This window comes from Juglans regia, chromosome 13 (assembly GCF_001411555.2).
Source record: "Juglans regia cultivar Chandler chromosome 13, Walnut 2.0, whole genome shotgun sequence".
Classification (NCBI taxonomy): Eukaryota; Viridiplantae; Streptophyta; class Magnoliopsida; order Fagales; family Juglandaceae; genus Juglans; species Juglans regia.
In genome coordinates this window covers 37,898,138-37,916,537 of record NC_049913.1, presented here as the reverse complement: position 1 = coordinate 37,916,537, position 18,400 = coordinate 37,898,138, and the positions used below count along the sequence as shown (strand labels likewise).

The following is an 18,400-nucleotide window of genomic DNA, read 5'->3' as shown; positions in this document are numbered from 1 at the left end:
AAGTCTGATCAATTACGGCAATTCGATCTATATACAGATGGATAGACCTCCTCCTCTGGCAGTCACACTCCTAGCTTCACGCGCCGCTACAGTCTTTTTTATTTTTATATTTTACTTTCTTTCAATTGGAAATTAAATTTAGATTTATAATTATAATCCATCATTTTTATTATTTTCTTTCCATTAGGTAAAAATAAAATAGTTTCTTAGATATTTTATCCTTCTCTCATATGAAAGTGTGATTTAAAATTTTTACTTTAGATAAAATATGGTCTCTCATACAATTATTTGTAAAGAATTATAAAAATTAAGATCATATCAATCACAAAAGAATTTATATATTGATAAAATTTTAATCATGAGTAATTAACTTATAATCTAAATTTTTTTTTATATGTATCATGTTATAGATATAATTTCGTTTTCATAAATAAATAGAGTCCATTCTATATCAAAAAGAAAAAAAAAAAAAAAGATGGATAGACCTCGTCTGCTCACATGTGATGTGGTCACCATGCAAGTATGCGGTACCGATCACACTGTACCTTTTGGTCCCCCACTGCAATGAGCAAAAGGGAACTTGTTCTTTCCTATGTTCTTCCTTTTTTTTTTCATAAAAAGGAAAAAAAAAAACAGAAAAAACCTAAGAAAGGCTCAGTAAGATATAAAATTATATTTTAAAATTAGTAGTCATTCAATTGATTTTCTTCAGAGCCATTAATTATAATTGTAAGGAATAAAAAAAAATGATCAATTGGTGTTAAAAAAAAATCATCAACAGACAAAATCAATTTATTTATTCACTACAATTAAACTCGTCATTTAATTTTATAAGCATAACGAATCCAATCTTTTTTATTTTTATTTTACCTGAATATAAGCCAAACTCTAGAACCTTGAGAGCAGGTGCCCTCGATTCATTTAAGAAAACCCAAAGTAATTGCTGATATTTCATTTTGGGCCTTAGCCTCTTAGCTCCCTTTATATATGGGTGGGATAGTCTCAATAACCATCCATGATTGGGCTGTTTATATCATAATGTTCCCAGCTAGACTCTGTTTGGTTCATAAGGAAAATAAAACTAGAAAATTGTGGCAGTTATTTCAGTTAAAGGCCTAGATTTGATAAGAAACTAGAAGCACATAATTAACTCCGTAAACGACTCCCAAAATATTAAGGAAAACCACCAATCCTCGATCATGTTGGCACTTAAATTTCCGTCTCATGACACCCTCATATCCGATTCCTAGTTTCTCGTTCACACGAGAATTAAAGAAGAGTACAGAGTACTATTATTTTGGTAGTTTGAGAATCATAATCTAAGTACGTACATTGCTTTACTTTGATTAGGAGGATCGAGAAAAATGTCCACACACGACATTACAGTTTCAAGGATGGAAGTAGGGGAGAGTTCATCAACAAGCAACCGAAACTCGGGGGGGCTGTGCTCTTCGTCCCAGGTTGTTCAGCTCCTTCAAAAGGTAGGCCATGCAGCAAAATAAATGCCACTATCTCAACTGCCATTAATGCATGCAACAAATCAAGTTTCTATTTTTTTTTTTTTTCTTTTTTAGGTGATTGCTGAAGTCATTGGGACATATTTCTTGATATTTTCTGGGTGTGGTTCGGTTGCTGTTAATAAGATATACGGCTCAGTATCATTTCCCGGGATTTGTGTAGTTTGGGGTTTGATTGTCATGGTCATGGTTTATTCCGTCGGTCACATTTCCGGCGCCCACTTTAACCCGGCGGTGACTATCACTTTTGCTATCTTTAGACAATTCCCTATCAAACAGGCACGTTTCAAATCCCATCGTATGTTAATGCTGCTGCTTTTTCTTCTTCTTCTTTTGTACGTATTACTTATTGTGATATGTATAATTTTCTTTTTTCTGCAGGTTCCTCTGTATGTAACTGCGCAGATATTAGGTTCAGTTCTTGGTAGTGCAACGTTATGTGCCCTTTTCCCTATAGACAAAAAGTCTTTCTTTGGGACGGTGCCTGTTGGATCCAATTTGCAATCTCTTCTTGTGGAAATCATCATCTCCTTTCTTTTGATGTTTGTTATTTCCGGCGTTTCCACAGATAATAGAGCAGTTAGTAACTTTTCATGTCTCTTATTTCTTCCTTCTTCTATAATATATATGCTTAATATTGCTTTATACTTCCGATCTGGTGAAGGTTTGAGAATTTGCGAATTATCTTTGTTGCAGATTGGAGAGTTGGCAGGAATTGCTGTAGGAATGACAATAACCTTAAACGTCTTTGTTGCCGGGTAATTTCCAGTACATGAGCTAGCTTCTAATTCCGGCCATATAGTAAACACTTGAAACTTTAATGCAAAATTTCTCAGAAAACTTCTATCTTTTACTGGTTTACGATTTAAATTTTCAGGCCAGTATCTGGGGCATCTATGAACCCTGCAAGGAGCGTAGGGCCAGCTCTTCTGGTGCACATATACAAGGGACTCTGGGTATATATTCTAGGGCCATTGGTAGGGACCATACTTGGTGGTTTGGCCTACAATATGATTAGACTCACTGATAAACCAGTGAGGGAGTTAACAAAGAGTGGATCTTTTCTCAGAAGCATATCCAGAAAATAGTGTGCATGGTTTAATCACCATTGATGATCTGCAGTGCTTAGAACCTTGTCAATGCTGCCAGCGAGTGGCAGCTTATAATTACTAGGTTAATTAGAGGAGGAAAAGATTAAAAAAACATGCCTACATTTCCTTTTTATTTAGTTGATCATTACGAACTAAATTAAAATACAGAAGTAGGTAATTATTTCCTTTTAATTACATGCAAATCTTAGGACCCATGAGGTGTATCATGTATGTAACAGTACTCTCATGTTAAAAAGTTTAAAGTAATGAGAAGAAACAAATAATTTAGCTATTTAAATTATATTATTTCTCTTAAATATGGGTTATACTTCTTTGTAATAAATTGTCCAACACTTGAAAATGAAATGAGAGTAAATTGTGGAGTTTTGATTCGAAGCGAATATTAATGTTTATTACTTTAATTAATATCATGTTAAATTATCACTTGATGGAGAAGATTTTATATCATGTTAAGCATCTTAGGTAAATTGCCGTCACTAGCTATATTAAGAAAAAATAAACAATTTTTTTTTATGAGAAAAAGACTTCATTCATTCATGAAAGCGAAGTTACAGCTGTAAGTGATACATACAGAACAAAAACTCAGATTACAAGCCAACTACGTACTCACGGTTGGGACTTCACCAGTACACAAATTCTTTTGTGACTGGTATGTTCTTAATTTCTATAACTCTCTACAGATAAACAATATGAGAGATCACACTCTGCCTAAAGCATAAATTTCAAACCCTATCCTCTGGAGGAGGAGAGGACTTTCACTTTATGAACAAAGTATCCAAGATACTAAAACAAAGAAAATAACAAAAAAGATACATGGAAAAATAACGAAATACATCTTGAAAAGTTGTAGATTTGTATTTTCAATCTTGGAGAAAAAAAAAAGAAAAAAAAAAGTAAGCACAGAGACTGTGATGACGTGTGAGGGACACGCGCCACCCTGAGAGTACGGCGGACAGTTAAGTCTGAAGAAATAGATGGCCTTGGTCCCAAAAATGCCGCACATAATAGCGATAGAGCTCTCCTTACGATGACGTGTGGCTAAAAAAATAAACATTTATGACAAGTTATTTACAACAAAAAAATATTATTTATTATGAGAATAGACTAAATTTGATCAGAACTAATAATCTTTGTAAGAAATAACTAATCATGAATAAATAATTTTTATGTAGTGTGTGATTTAATAAGAAAGATGGACAAATATGGAGCGTGCAGTTTGTGAATAAGATCATCTTCTGCATATAAATCAATATTCAATTGGATCAAATTACAAGACAATCAAGGATGAGTGTAAGTGCATGTCTATATGTGTATGATCTTTCGCCACTCTTTCTTAGAACATTAATATTCATGACCGACAAACAATTGAGCATGCATGGTAGATCAAGTACTAAACAATTAAGCACGGCAAGACGTTCAACATTAATGAAACTCAAACGAGTTTAGCATAGTTTAAAAACCACAAGTATTTTTATTATTTATAGAAACGAGGTAAAGTACTACTGTCGAATTTGATTTCTACTATTCATGCTTAATTAATTTACAGACCTAGCTAGCTATAGCATGCATGCATATATCTGAAAGTGTACAGATGATTAATGCAGCCACAGTACTAGTACTTTTATTATATATATAATATGTATATATATATATAATATGTATATATATATAATATGTATATTCTTGATAATAATCATGGGTTAATAGTTCGTCAGGAAATTAAAAAGTAGCAAACGCCGCTACCAAATATATTATATATACATCATGACATGAAGAGCTAATCACATGGCTGCTAATCATGTGACACTGTCACATGACATTCCCATGGCAGCTACCAAATATATATATATAATATATATTTGTATTTAATTACTTTTAGCTTGTACGCATTTTCTGTACGTAGTAGTAGTACCATTAATAACTCATTTTCAATGCTGATCAGTTGCAATGGTACTGTCACAACTAGCTGCGCATGCAGAGGCCCGCATATATACCCTTTAAAAACATATATATATATATATATATATAGGTATATATTTATAATAGACTTGCCTTATAATATGGTCCCGGTCGGCCCTTACCAAATTTAATTTTATAGGTTAAATTAGATCATTGACAATATATATTATTATTTGATTCCACATGGTGGGGTCTTATTCTGCTTCAATATTATCTTTCTTAATTATGAACTTTATTTCAATATCGATATACCATCCATATTGTCTCCAGATTATTTTTCTTTTACAAATTTAATATTATATGCACTTTATAAAATACAGGAGAAAAACACATATATACATACTAGATTAGGCAGTACTATGTTCATTACAACGTATGCATGCATATAATATACATGACCTTCAAACGAATCAAAACTATGTACCTAGATAAATCCTAGAAAATTACTTATTAATTAATTACTCTTGTTAACATTGTATTTCACACACATTTGGGTCAGGATCCGGCAACTCAAGTCTTCCAAAATGGGTTTGGAAAAGATGAAGGAGAGTATAACTAAGAGATGGAGGCCTTAGGGTCGAGGAATTTTCGATGTCAAAATTAGTAAATATTATTGGAAGTTTGTAAATAAATAAATTAGTCTAGGGATCAAAGAGATTTATCGTATCTGGAGCTTGCTATTTATACTATAGGCTGGGGAGGTGCAGATCGTCTTCGTCTCCAATGAGTTCGTGCCCCATTTGTTGTTAGAGTTTTTTAATGCAGCGTGACTTCTCTGACGACACCATAAATGTGGCGTGTAGCTCGGTAGTGACGTTATTAATGTGGTGTGGTTTCTTGACTTTGCGCATGTCCCCTTTGGGCCGTAGATGATCTAATGTCGATGGATCAAGGGCTGTCCGCATTTTCCATTGTGCTCTGTGCTGATTTTTGGATTTTGAACGCGGCCGTAGGCTGTCAGGTTGACTTGTCTTGTCAACTACTTGACTCATTTTCCTAGTAGATGACTCACCGCTTATCATTTGGTGGTCTTCAAGCCATGTATTGGGTTGAGGCCTAGTGGGCTTTGTGTAGTGGAGAAAATCCCCTTATAACATGCAATATGGCACCATTGACACCAAACACACGAATTGAAGTGGAAGATATATCATGATATTCTGTCTACTAGCTAGCTATGAAAAGGATATGTTTTTAACCATATATAATAGCCTTATATATTAAGGCATCTTATCATTGTTTTTTAGGTTTCAATTGGATGAAATAAAGACATTAGGTTAAGTCATTATCAAATTATATATAATATGGTTCACCGCGTACGTGACTGCTTGTAGAGACAATTGGTGCATCTTGTCACCAATATCATCTTTGGAAAATGATACTTCAAATTTGATAACTACCAACAACTTTTTTGTCAGAGATGAATCTATATTGATCTTAAATCAAAATTCGAACTTTTGAAGAAAATAAGAAAAAAACTTGTTGATGTTTGTCAAATGTGGTACGTACTCATTATCTTTAATTAGTTCTTTGCAAGTAGATTACCCATCAAAGCTCTAGCTAGGTCTAACAGCTTGATCGAATTGATAAAACGTGCTTTCAATATTGGTAGTGTGTGTGTTTGTGGGAAGCATGAAATTAATGCGTTAGATCTTGCATTCAATGGCTTGAAAGAACAAAAATAAAACCAGTAAATATGAAGAGAGAGGATCAAGAAGAAGAAGAAGATAAATGATGACTGATGAGGAAAGTTTGTGAGATCAAGAGGTAGACCTTTGATAGGAGTTCTTTGTGAAGAAGAGAGGGGAGTCCTGTGTGCATGCAGTTTGTTTTGTGGATCATTATTACAACAGTCTTGGATTTTTCGGCTTGTAGTAGCACTTTTAATTAATTTCTGCTACCGAATTTGATGTGCCAACGTACGTATTATTTACTGTGAGATTTATTATAGTTACAAAAATATTAAAACATCAATAATTATTTACTATTATAGAATCTTATACGACAGTAGTGTGCTAGATTTCTTTATTAAGAAATTCCTAAATAGGTGTTTTCTTAATTTAATCATAGTATGTAAAAGAGAGAAGCAAATGCTATGTGAACAAAAAACTACCATTGCATTCACAACAACGAGCTAGTTATATTTGATACAGTATTATAATGAGCAACCTCCATGTGTTCTTTTTGAAAAAAAGTAACTTCTTTATTAAAAAAGAAATTTTTTAATGTGAATTTTATATTTATCAAATTTTTTTAAATGAAGTGTACGAGACTTATACATCATAAGATTACAAATATCATTTTTTCACAACAACATTTAGGTGTGGTTCGGATATTGAGTTTAAATGAAATGAGATGAATTGAGATAAAAGTTAAAAATTGAATAAAATATTGTTAGAATATTATTTTTTAATATTATTATTATTTTAAGATTTAAAAAAGTTAAATTTTTTATTATATTTTGTGTAGAAATTTAAAAAAATTATAATGATTAAGTGTACATTTGGGTAGTGAGAATACTTGAGAAGTGTTGAGAATGTTTGTGAATAGTTATGAGTAGAGATTGAAGTGAGTTTGTGGGTCCCATTAAGAGTATTTTGAGTTGTTTGGATGTGTGAAGTATGTTGAGTTGTTGACTTTTGGATAAGTAGTTGAAAAATGTATGGGTCCCATAAATATTATAGTGATTTTATCTTTAGTAATAAATGTTATAATGATTTTTTAATATTAATAAATATTGTAGTGATTTTATTTTATTTTTATATATAATAATAATAAATATTATAATGATTTTATTTTTAATTTATAAATAATAGTGATAAATATTATAATGATTTTATTTTCATATATATAATAGTGATAAATATTATAGTAATGTTATTTTTTATTTATATATTATAGTGATTTTATTTTTTATTTATATACAATAGTGATTTTATTTTTTATTTATATATTATAGTGATTTTATTTTTTATTTATATATAATAGTGATTTTATTTTTTATTATATATTATAGTGATTTTATTTTTTATTTATATATAATATTGATTTTATTATAGTGATTTTTTTTATTTATATATATATTTTTTGATAAGTAAAAATATTGTATATATCAAAAGGAGAAAAGATAGAAAAAAATTGAATGGTTTGATTTATTTATATATAATAGTGATAAAAAGTGATTTTATTTTTTATTTATATATTGTAGTGATTTTATTTTTTATTTATATATTATAGTGGTAAATATTATAGTGATTTTATTTTTTATTTATATATAATAGTGATAAATATTATAGTGATTTTATTTTTTATTTATATATTATAGTGATTTTATTTTTTATTTATATTTAATAGTGGTAAATATTATAGTGATTTCATTTTTTATTTATATATAATAGTGATAAATATTATAGTGATTTTATTTTTTTATTTATATTTAATAGTGATAAATATTATAGTGTTTTTATTTTTATTTATATATAATAGTAATAAATATTTGTGAATAGTTATGAGTAGAGATTGAAGTGGGTTTGTGAGTTCCATTAAAAATATTTTAAGTTGTTTGGCATGTGGAGTATTTCTAATAGTACGTGAATACTTGAAAAGTGTTGAGATATGTTGGCTATCCAAACGTAGCCTAAATATAATGAGATTAGATGAAATTTTTTTACTATTCAAATAGAATCTTAAGAGCATTAACATTGAGCTGAATAGTTAAAAACATAGTTAAACTAGTTAGAGCTAATTAAGTACGCTATCTATTTCATAAACGTAACTAATTTTATAGATAACTCAAGGTGAGATGTATTAAAATTGGATTATATAAACTACTTAAAAGATGCTTTTTCTGGCCAAGTTTTAACCAAGAAATGACCAATTCTTCTTGAAAGGTGGTATTGTTGTGTTGCTTTATCCCAAATTAATGGAGAAAATAAAGTAATTGAAATTTATTAATAGGTGGGGACCCAACTCCAAGGGCACACGTGAAAGGTGGATGCAAGTGCACGAGTCTGGATCCGAACTTGGTTCAGCACTGCCGTGGGTGGCCCCGGCCCGGGACCCATCTCTTTGTTTGGTAGAGTGAGACACGGCAGGGCCCATGCACATGCACACACAGGATCGAAGTTTGTCCCTAATTAGGATTACCGGACCCCACCCTGAGATTTGAGCATTATTATTTATTTATTTATGATTAAAACCCAATGGATCCAAATCGAACGGTGGTAATGATTGAATCAAATCCATTGATCCCATCATTCGTCCATAAAGTTTTGGGGTCCCACTGAAAGTTCATTTCCATCAGTGGGTCCTGTCCTCCCTGACCTAATAAAACGTGGGACTGGCTGACAAATCTCATTAGATCATTTTTTTCCTTTACAATTTATTTTATTTAGTTAACCCAAGACTATATATATATATTTTTTTTAATGTAAACTTTATTTTTCAATTAAAATAACTAAACTTGGGGGCTTTTTATTTATTTATTTATCTTCAATACAATCTCATGTCCAAAACTACATGAAATCCTGTCTCAATCTATCTATGTAAAGTGAATATATGAGTATAGGTCTTTTTAGAACAAAAATCGTAATATATATATATATATATATGAGAGTAAATGAGTTCTTCATTCATATATAATCATCTTGGCCCTTAATCAATAATAACTAAATAAAAATCTAATAATACAAATTATTAGAGACTCTATCTTCATCTATAATTCCAAAGAGATAAACTTTTTTTATAAATACCATCTCACAATATTAAATTTTGTCTATGAATTGTGTGTATTAAGAGTTCTGTTACATATAATCACTTTTGCATATTTTTTTTTATATATTTTACTAATGTAATTGATGAAAATAATTATTTTATATTAAAAAAATGACGCCGTCAATCACATTAGTAAAGTACACAATAAATATGTAAAAGTAATTCCGCGTAGAGTTTTTGTAATATTAAATACAACCAAACTCACATGGTGTATCTTCTATTTACTAATTCTTTAAAATATTTCAATTAAAAATTTATGAAAAAAATTTAAATTTATTCCCAACCATGGCTCTAAAATAAGCAACTCATTATTTGGGGCCAAGCTATCAACATGATGTTGTTTCTTTTCTCTAATGTATAAACAAGCAATATCTAATTTTCTTTTGAAGGGAAACCAATAATAATTCTTCATTGATTAAACGAATTGCACAGATTCAGCAAAAAGGATAATCTTGTATAAGTTATTGTTAGGTGACGATCTTAATAGAAAAATAAATAAGACATAAATGAGTTTTTATGGAGAAATTAACTCCACGAAATAATGGGCCTGCTAGGTGCAGAGCAAAAGAAGACAAAAAAGAGGACAACTAGCACATGATTGACCGATTTGACAAAGCTTTTGATGTCTTTTATATTTATTTATGTATAAAATGAAGCAAGCCCTCTAGATTTAAGATTAGATTTACGACATTGCACTGTAAATCACTGACAACGACATCGAAAGCCTCTCTCTCTCTCACACAGAAGAAGAAGAACGGCGACAAGAAGAAGGAGGAGGAGAAGAGGATCTCGAAGCTTGCTTTCAACTGAAAAAAGAGAAGAAAACAGTGTTTTGTGCTTCTGTCTTTTCACTCTCAAACACGCTTCCTCCATATTCCTTTTCCATTCATTCTATACCAAGCTTCCTCCCCTCCATTTCTATAAATCTGCTGTTTTCAAGATTCCTTTCAGTGTTTAAGCTCTTAGTTCAACGTTTCTTTGGAAAATGCGCGTTTAAGGTACCTGATATCCTCCCTCTTTCTCTTTCTCTCTCTCTGTATGTGTGTAATTTTCATTGCCGGTATAATAAGATTTACTGATTTGGATCAGCGGTGGTTAGGGAGTGTGTTTGAGGCTTAAGTTTTGCTGATAATGGCGGGAGATATCGAAGAATCGTATAGCTTCGGCTTACAGGTATTCTTTTCTTACCAAGCATCCAATTTGTAAGTTTTGTTCTTCGTCATTTACATGGTGGATCTTTGAATTGGTGTGCTTGTGTTTGATTTACTTGATATTCTGTAAAGTATTTACAACCCAGATTCAAATTTATTTAGGAAAAATGGGCTTTAACTTTGACTCTTGAATTAGCAATCGATTAGTAGTAGAAACTTGAGTCTGGCAGAATTGTATGGGGAACAAAAAGGTTGATCGATCATAATTAATGGATGAAAAATTATATTTATAAGCAGGCGTGGATAACATTAAAATGCTTACGCTGCATAATTAGATTTGAAAAAAAAAATTAAAATTTGAATCTTATAGCTCAATCAAATAGTACCATGTAAGTGACATGGAAGACCGGCTTGACAATAAAATAACTCTTAATAAATTTGTAATCGGCTTTATATATGGAGTTTTCAGAATTTACTGTCTTCCCTTCCAAATAGATAGATGCTCTTACTAATAACCATTCTTTATTTCTATCAAGCATAAAAAGTATTCACCTCCCTGGTCAAGATGGTCCATTGCAATGGATTTGCTTTTTGCTTTAAGCTACAGCAAATAATGTAGTTGTTTGGCATTTATATTTTCTGATCTATACATTTCTTTTTTCATCTATCATATATCTAATCACGGTTTTTTTCCTGCTCGCGGAATTGTGTTGTTAATTCACTATAGCTGTGCTTGGCATTGTGATCATGACAAAAGCCTAGCATTCCTTTATATTGGATATGCTGTCTTCTTTCTTTCCTTTTTCACCAGAAATTTTAGAAATTTGCATTAGCGGAAAACTGAATGAATTTAAAGATATAATTTTAGTTATTTCTCTCTTGGCTATATTTTTTCCATTTATTCTCGATCTAACAGCTATTTCATTGACATAAGCAGGCAGATTCTCTGCACTCAGGTTCTATATCATTTGGAAGGTTTGAAAAGGAATCCTTATCGTGGGAGAGGAGGTCGTCTTTCTCACATAACAGATACCTTGAAGAGGTTGTGAAATGCTCGAAACCAGGTTCAGTTATCGAGAAGAAAGCTTATTTTGAAGCTCATTTCAAAAAGAAAGGTTTACTTTGTCCGAATTCATCTGAGTTCCATAACGAAAAGGAGTATCAAACCAGTGAGAATGATAGGGATGAATCCGGGCATGTAAATGAAGGTAGACATTTTGCTCACTTTGATGAGAGCCCTGAAGGTTCAGAGTATCAAGGAGAGTATGAAGTGACAGTAAACGGAACAGAAAATCCAGAGGTTCCATTCTCTGTTCTTCAGATGGAACCTGCTTTGAACAGTGCTGATATTTTGGTTGGTGCTGCTGAAGATGTTAATGCTGAGGAAACACAACGAACTGAAACTGGACTTGACGAACTTCTTTCAGTTAAGGATGAATCAGAGATGCATGGGTTGGACAATTTTCTCTCAGTTAATGATGAACCTGAGATCAAAGTAAATCAAACTCTTAATGATGATGCTGTAAATGCTGATGAATCATCTAAAGCCTCAGTTAATGACGAACTGGTTATTGAAGTAAATCAGAACCTTGATTGTGACATTTTCAATACTGAAAACTCACCAAAAGACATCGATCCATCCCCCAAGACAGGACCCTCTGTGAAATCAGAAAAAACTCACTCGGAACATGGGAGGCATCCTTCTCCAAAGGTGTGGATATTCAAGACTATAGACATAATTAAAATTTTTATATCTTTCTCTATGGTTCTTTGTTTTATAAAAGCAATCACTTGATAGCCAATAGGGAGTCATAATCTGAAATAAAGATTAAAATGTAGTAGAATCTGCAGACATGCTCTGGAGGTGTTTCTCATTTTCAAATGAGTATCGCAGCATTACGCTTGCATCACTTAGCTTTTCTCAAGTATTTTACGATCTGGATTAACTCCTTGATTTTCTAACTCTAGTTGAGGTCTGCAATGGAAATCGGAACTTTGAAGCCCAAAGAGAAGTGTCGGGCAAATCTTGCTCTAGTCCTGACAGATATTTCTGGTGCTGCGTCTAAAGATCCTGCAAAAACTCCAAATAGAAGAGAAAGAGAGAGTACCCTAAGAACGAATCTAGAAAAGAATTCAGTAAAAACTGACATTCCAACTACACCTGCTATGCAGAAATCTCCAATCTTAGAGGTAAGCTTTGACAATGCCAATATGTTTAGAAGTCAGTTCAGGATATTTACTGAGTAATCTTCTAGAAAAGATTTCAGTAAAAACTGACATTCCAACTACATCTGCTATGCAGATAACTCCAATCTTAGACTCGAGCTTTGAGACAATATTTTACTGAGTAATCTTCTTCTTTTTCTTGTCATTGCTCGGCCTTTTTTTGCACAGGATTCTAGAAGTCAAAAAGCAAAATTAATGCAAGACAATAAAAGGTACTTATTGTTTCTTGGAAGTGGAAAACCTGTATGGTTTACTGATTTAAACCTCAAGCCTGATGCTTTTCTAGTTGCAGTGGTGAAAAAGATTCAAGGAGAAAGAAAGTTGGGGAATATCGACCTTTTCCAACAAAGGCTGAAACGAGAGGACATCAAGCACCACACAGGTTTATTGTCAATACCATTAGCAATACTCATATTGTTTAAAGATTTAGCTTCTGAAATTTCGTATAATTATCTTTATAGGCTCAATCGTACTGTGAATTCAACAAAGGCAGATGTCAGGTCAGGTGCTGCAGCTTTCAGTTTCAAAAGTGATGAACGGGCAGAAAGAAGGAAAGAGGCAAGCGAGAATGCTGTAATTTTAGTTTTATTTTGCTTGATTTTAGGGATCAGACTTTGTGTAGCTTACACCTCTGTTGACTTCATCAAATTCAGTTCTATACAAAGTTGGAGCGAAAAATGCATGCCAAGGAGGCTGAGATGAATCAGGTCCAAGCAAGAACACAGGTATATTGGATCATCTAATTGGTAGTTTTTTGTTATTTACTGAAAATTTTAATCGATCATTTGCCGCTTTGGTTAAAAAGAGACCGTGATATCATTCAAACCATCCTGGTGCTGTCTTGGCCATCAGGAAAATGACTCGATTAGCACGATCCTAACCAAGAACCCTATACTGCTGGCTGAAGGCTCGTGTGATACTAGATCATATGAGTAACTTGTTGAGAATGCTCAGATTTCTTTTTTCCCTTTTTTCTTTGTATTTTTAAATGTGGTGTTGTTAAAAACATTTTCCAAACTCAAACTTGTAAATTTTCAAGTAAGGTTTATTTTATGTAATTTTCTTAACAAAGATGAAGCAGATAGGGACCGAATAGTATCCATCTTACTTGGTTCAGCTATTCTTATTGCAGGAAAAGACAGAAGCTGAGATAAAACAATTCCGGAGAAGCCTAAACTTTAAAGCAACGCCAATGCCTTCTTTTTATCACGCGGCTGTATCTCCAGGGTCAGATGGGAAAAAGGTATACTTCTGCTATGACTTGGTTTTCTCATTCCCTTTTTGGGTGGGTATATGATTATCATAAAAGAGGAAAATTCTATATATACCACACCATCATCCCACCATTATCCACTATGATGAGGTGACATTGCCCATCAACCTTTGAATAAATTAAGAGATGATCTACAGGTGATGGTAAGTGTTACTTTACAAAGTGGGATGAAAGTGGGATAAGAGTGTGGTATATCGCATTACTCTACAACAATCTATCCAACATAACTAGGGAAATCCACCTTCTTCACATTTGTTATATAGGACACTCAGCATGGTTGAAATTCTCACCCACAAGCCTTAAGAATATCTTGTGAAGCAAAAGAAGCATATCAATCAAAAGAGGGGCTTGATACGAAAATTTAAAAAATATAAACTGAAATGTTTATGGATTACGACTGGAAGAACTTTGAAAACTTCTAAAGAAAGAAAATACTAGGTTAAGACAAGACTTAATCCAGCTATGTTCTGAGTTTACCCATGTATACATGTCATCTTCAGCATGTGAAATCATTCTCACTGTAGTATCTGCCCTATTACATTTTTTTTTTTTATCACAATCCTGTTGCACCTTTGTTCTATGTTTCTTTAATCTTTCTTCAACCAGGACTAGATTTTTTTTTTCATTTCAGCTGAAGTATTTCATATCTGTATATGATGAGCCCTTTAGATGTTAATTTGGCGACAAATGATGCCTAATATCGTCCTGATGTTGGAAGTCCTTACGATTTGTCAGGCACAATCAAGTAACAACAAAGTTAATAAAGCACGAAATAAGTCAACTAGTCCAGGGAGAAGAGCTGCTGGCAGCTCAAAATCATGTTTGAAGGAAGGAAATGACCAAGCCTTGTCTACCTGTGAATCGGTAAACACAACTGAACCAATTGATGCCTCAGAGGCGACCAATTGCCCTACAGGTGACTTGGAAGTCACTGCAGCCTCTCAGGCTCCATATGGCAACCAAAGCTGTTCTCCAGAAGCTACAGCTGGAAATGAGATTTCAGGGAGGAAAGAACGAGTAAAGGAAAGGGATACTAGTGTGCATAAAAATCATGTGTCGGAAAGTCATAAGGCGATGAAAGGCCGAAAAGTTGAGGGGAAGCAGAAAACAGGTGGGCAGAGAAGTAGCAAAGAGATTGCCAAGAAGGACATGAAAGGCGTTGGCATTGGTAGTGGTTCTCAAATGAGTAATCTAGCTGTTGGTGTTGCCTCTTGAACACGGATTCCCCATCTCCTGATATATGTTCTCCGCCACCTGGTAGGAGGTGTGTCCATAACACAAATGTGAGAATTTAGGATTGAGGTTAGCATTTTAATTCCCTTCATCATTATTGCTGTCATTATTTATGTATGCTTAGTGTAACGTAAAGATGTAGCTGGAATAGATGACAATGGTGGAAGTGTTTGAGGAAGAGCATGATCTTGCCACCAAATATGTGGAAGACAAATTAGAGTTTTCAGTTTATTGCAATAATCATAAGGTAATAAGATTTGTATTTAGCATTTTGATATACATACATTCTGTATGGCTGCCTATTCATGTTCACTACATGCTACCTGAATAATATTCATCTTCAGATTTCATCATACTGAGAACTAGGAGAAAAGATGATTAGGCACTTTTGTGTGGATCCGGAGAGACTTTTCATTGGCTTTGATTCGGCCGAAACGATCGCATCTCATCCAGTTCAGAGAGTTGATGAATGTCTGAAGTAGGGAAGGAAAAACATTCTAATATTCATCGAAAGTCTATCAGTCAATCTACTGACGATTAATTAGCTAGTATGGATAAAATATTGGCATTTCTGCAACAAAGGTTACATGGCATCTTTTTTTCCCCTATTTTGCTATTTTGTCATAATGCTTTGATCGGTATTTTATGATCATGATTACACAATCCGTTTAGTCAATCCATTCGATTACACAACGTATTTTCCTTGTCATTACCAAACAAAAAAGTCAAGCTGTTGGGCCCTCATCCGACTCAATGTCTTCTCTCACTCCATAACCATTGCTTCACATCTCTGCAACAAAACACGTTGCATGAATATCTTTGCCAAATTCTTTCTCGTGCAATAGATCAAACTAATAACAAATCTAAATTTTCACTAAAGTGCGCAGAAATAAAAATTATATAAAAAAAGAAGAAGAAGATTAGCCGTACGTGGGGATCGTGACTATTGATCATCATCGTCCAAGAGAGGTTGCTGCAGAGTCGTTTGTCCGATGAAGCCACAAAAAAACTTGCGATACGCTGACGTTGGTTTAACATTTAGATAAGATACTTACCTAACAAAGGAGATCATATTCTTCAGATAGAGTATAGTTTTAATTGGTGAGAGATCATGTCACGAACAGTAGGTAATTGTGCTTAATTTGAAAAGATCACCAATTTTTTTAACCTTTTTCATTTCTAGTTAACCTTTTTGAAGCAAAATATAGTTTGTAACAACATTAATATTATTGCAGCCTCTGTTATTGGATTTCTCCGGGACTGTTCATCCGAATTCCGGCCGGGAACCCGGGAAATTGTGTGCCCTATGGATTCTTTGCTCTTTAATACAAACTATGGCGTATATAATTAACAATGTTATGACTCATTCCCACGTGAGCAAAGATTATAATTTAGGTTAACTTAATGGTGAATTAATAGAAAACCAGAAGATAAAAAACTTGGGGAAAAGATCGAAGAAAGAAACAAAGAAAGAAAAGTAGGAATTGGAATCCCAATTCCCAAAGGTTCCTCGATCGATCGGCTTCTCCTCAACCCCATTGTGGTCCACTAAGCACGCATCCAAAACAGGTGATGTAATCTAGTGGTTGTGTAATGCTACCCAAATCTTTAAGACAAAAGGGTGGAAAAAAAAAAAATATTCCTTTACATTCCCAAACAAAAAGTCAGGCTCTTGGGCCCTCGTCATCCTCCGCACAAGCTCTTCTCTCACCTGATAACCATTGCTTCACATTTCTGCAACTTAACACTTGACATGAATATCTCTGCCAGATTCTTTCTCACATAACATTGAAATTCATCAACTTTTCATTTCATAATGAAATAGCTTATATAAAAGTAATTAAACATACAAGTTTTCTCTAGAATACATGGACACAAACAATGGAAACAAACAGAAGAAGATTAGCCGTGGCAATCATGATTACTGATCTTCCAAGAGTAGTGGTTGCTGCAGAGTCGTCAGTCCGATGGAGAGGCTTTTTGTAGTAGAAAGGGAAGTAGGGCAATATGGGGTCAGGAGGGGGAGGGGAACCATACGAAGTACCAAAGGGCGGTGGAGAGTAGTATGGTAAATATCCTGCCGGTGTAGGGTTGTATCCAGCCGGAGGTTGGTATGACACTACCTGAGATGGCGGCGGAGGAGGCAACGTGATTGCCGGAGTTGTTGTACTGCCGGGGCCAGTAGGAGGCGGATAACACGGATACGGGCAGCTGTCGTCGGGCCTTGTCGTCCCGAGAAAACTCAGAAATATCAAGGCCAAGAAGAGAGTGGAGAGGACTTGGTTTAGCTTTGCAGCCATGGGATACATGTATAGGAGCTAGGAAGGAAAAGAGAAGGGATAGAAGAGCAAAATAAGAAGTGGGTGAGTGGAGTGGGATTGAAAGCCCAACTAATACGAGTCTTGATCAAGTCTTTTGTCGCAGAACTGAGGAAAAAAAAGAACAAAAGGCTAAGCGATAAAAAGGAGTGAAAAGCAAGTTGTAGCTACAACTTTCGAACGTCTCATTGCGATGATGATGAAGTACTCGACACATCTCTGAACATTATGTAGTTTTAAGTCGAAATAGAAACGGTTTTATCTCATCTCATCTTATTAGTATAATTTTTTAAATTTTTACATAAAATATAATAAACAATTCAATATTTTTAAATTCTAAAATAATAATAATATTAAAAAAATAATATTCTAACAATATTTATTCAACTTTTATATTTCATCTAAAACTATCTCATCTCGTCTCATTATCCGAATTTTCACATTTCATGATCTAAAGAAATAGTCTAGGAAAAATATGGCCTTTGATAACTTATCCTTGAAACTCTAAGACTACCAAATTCCAGTAAGTATATATATATATATATATATATATATATATATAACACATTTAATAGTTATTTAGTTGAAATTATATATCCCTCTTGAAATGAAAAGTTTTGTCTTAATTGGTTTGTATATCATGTAAGTTAGTCATTCTTTTGATGCCAATGAAATTATATATATGGTCCTATAATCATGACTTGGTACTTCTCTTCTTTCCTAAGATAGAGTTTTGAACCCCTTCTGATCATTATGGAGGTGACCTACTCTGCATAATTAGTATAATAGTCGACGAATTAAAAAAAAGGTTCTGTAAAGTAATAAATGGTGGCATATTATA

General features: G+C 33.2%; 3 protein-coding genes across 6 annotated transcripts; 2 read left to right on the top strand and 1 right to left on the bottom strand.

The window, feature by feature from the left end:
* The first annotated feature begins 1,007 nt into the window (after positions 1-1,007).
* Positions 1,008-3,027, top strand: LOC109002537 (probable aquaporin NIP-type). Its single transcript, XM_018980326.2, has 5 exons — positions 1,008-1,481; positions 1,575-1,796; positions 1,899-2,096; positions 2,214-2,275; positions 2,395-3,027. Exons 1-5 carry the CDS (start codon positions 1,365-1,367, stop codon positions 2,603-2,605), a joined length of 810 nt encoding a protein of 269 aa, XP_018835871.1. The 5' UTR covers positions 1,008-1,364; the 3' UTR covers positions 2,606-3,027.
* A 7,012-nt stretch (positions 3,028-10,039) lies between these two features.
* Positions 10,040-15,699, top strand: LOC109002551 (protein WVD2-like 7). 4 transcript variants are annotated; one of them, XR_001998018.2, is made up of 11 exons: positions 10,040-10,356; positions 10,448-10,531; positions 11,447-12,220; positions 12,478-12,699; positions 12,904-12,947; positions 13,022-13,117; positions 13,197-13,293; positions 13,389-13,460; positions 13,868-13,978; positions 14,744-15,488; positions 15,586-15,699. XR_001998018.2 is itself a non-coding variant. In XM_018980346.2 (10 exons), exons 2-10 carry the CDS (start codon positions 10,490-10,492, stop codon positions 15,221-15,223), a joined length of 1,938 nt encoding a protein of 645 aa, XP_018835891.1. In that variant the 5' UTR covers positions 10,040-10,356; positions 10,458-10,489; the 3' UTR covers positions 15,224-15,522. The 4 variants fall into 4 exon arrangements, 3 of the variants coding, with proteins under 3 accessions (XP_018835891.1, XP_018835892.1, XP_018835890.1); XM_018980346.2 differs by lacking the exon at positions 15,586-15,699 and having other exon boundaries at positions 10,458-10,531; positions 14,744-15,522; XM_018980347.2 differs by lacking the exon at positions 15,586-15,699 and having other exon boundaries at positions 13,028-13,117; positions 14,744-15,522.
* Positions 15,700-17,100: 1,401 nt separating this feature from the next.
* On the bottom strand, positions 17,101-17,541 carry LOC109002536 (leucine-rich repeat extensin-like protein 3). The gene has a single exon (XM_018980325.1). It carries the CDS (start codon positions 17,539-17,541, stop codon positions 17,101-17,103), a length of 441 nt encoding a protein of 146 aa, XP_018835870.1.
* Between the last annotated feature and the right edge of the window lie 859 nt (positions 17,542-18,400).

Bases quoted from the DNA above. Each gene is read 5' to 3' on its own strand.
- LOC109002537 (XM_018980326.2), top strand. From the start codon at position 1,365: ATGTCCACACACGACATTACAGTTTCAAGGATGGAAGTAGGGGAGAGT. The intron at 2,097-2,213 runs GTTAGTAACTTT...TCTTTGTTGCAG, and splicing joins TTTCCACAGATAATAGAGCA to ATTGGAGAGTTGGCAGGAAT. The intron at 2,276-2,394 runs GTAATTTCCAGT...TTAAATTTTCAG, and splicing joins TTAAACGTCTTTGTTGCCGG to GCCAGTATCTGGGGCATCTA.
- LOC109002551 (XM_018980346.2), top strand. From the start codon at position 10,490: ATGGCGGGAGATATCGAAGAATCGTATAGCTTCGGCTTACAG. The intron at 12,221-12,477 runs GTGTGGATATTC...TTCTAACTCTAG, and splicing joins GGAGGCATCCTTCTCCAAAG to TTGAGGTCTGCAATGGAAAT. The intron at 13,461-13,867 runs GTATATTGGATC...TTCTTATTGCAG, and splicing joins AGGTCCAAGCAAGAACACAG to GAAAAGACAGAAGCTGAGAT.
- LOC109002536 (XM_018980325.1), bottom strand. From the start codon at position 17,541: ATGGCTGCAAAGCTAAACCAAGTCCTCTCCACTCTCTTCTTGGCCTTG.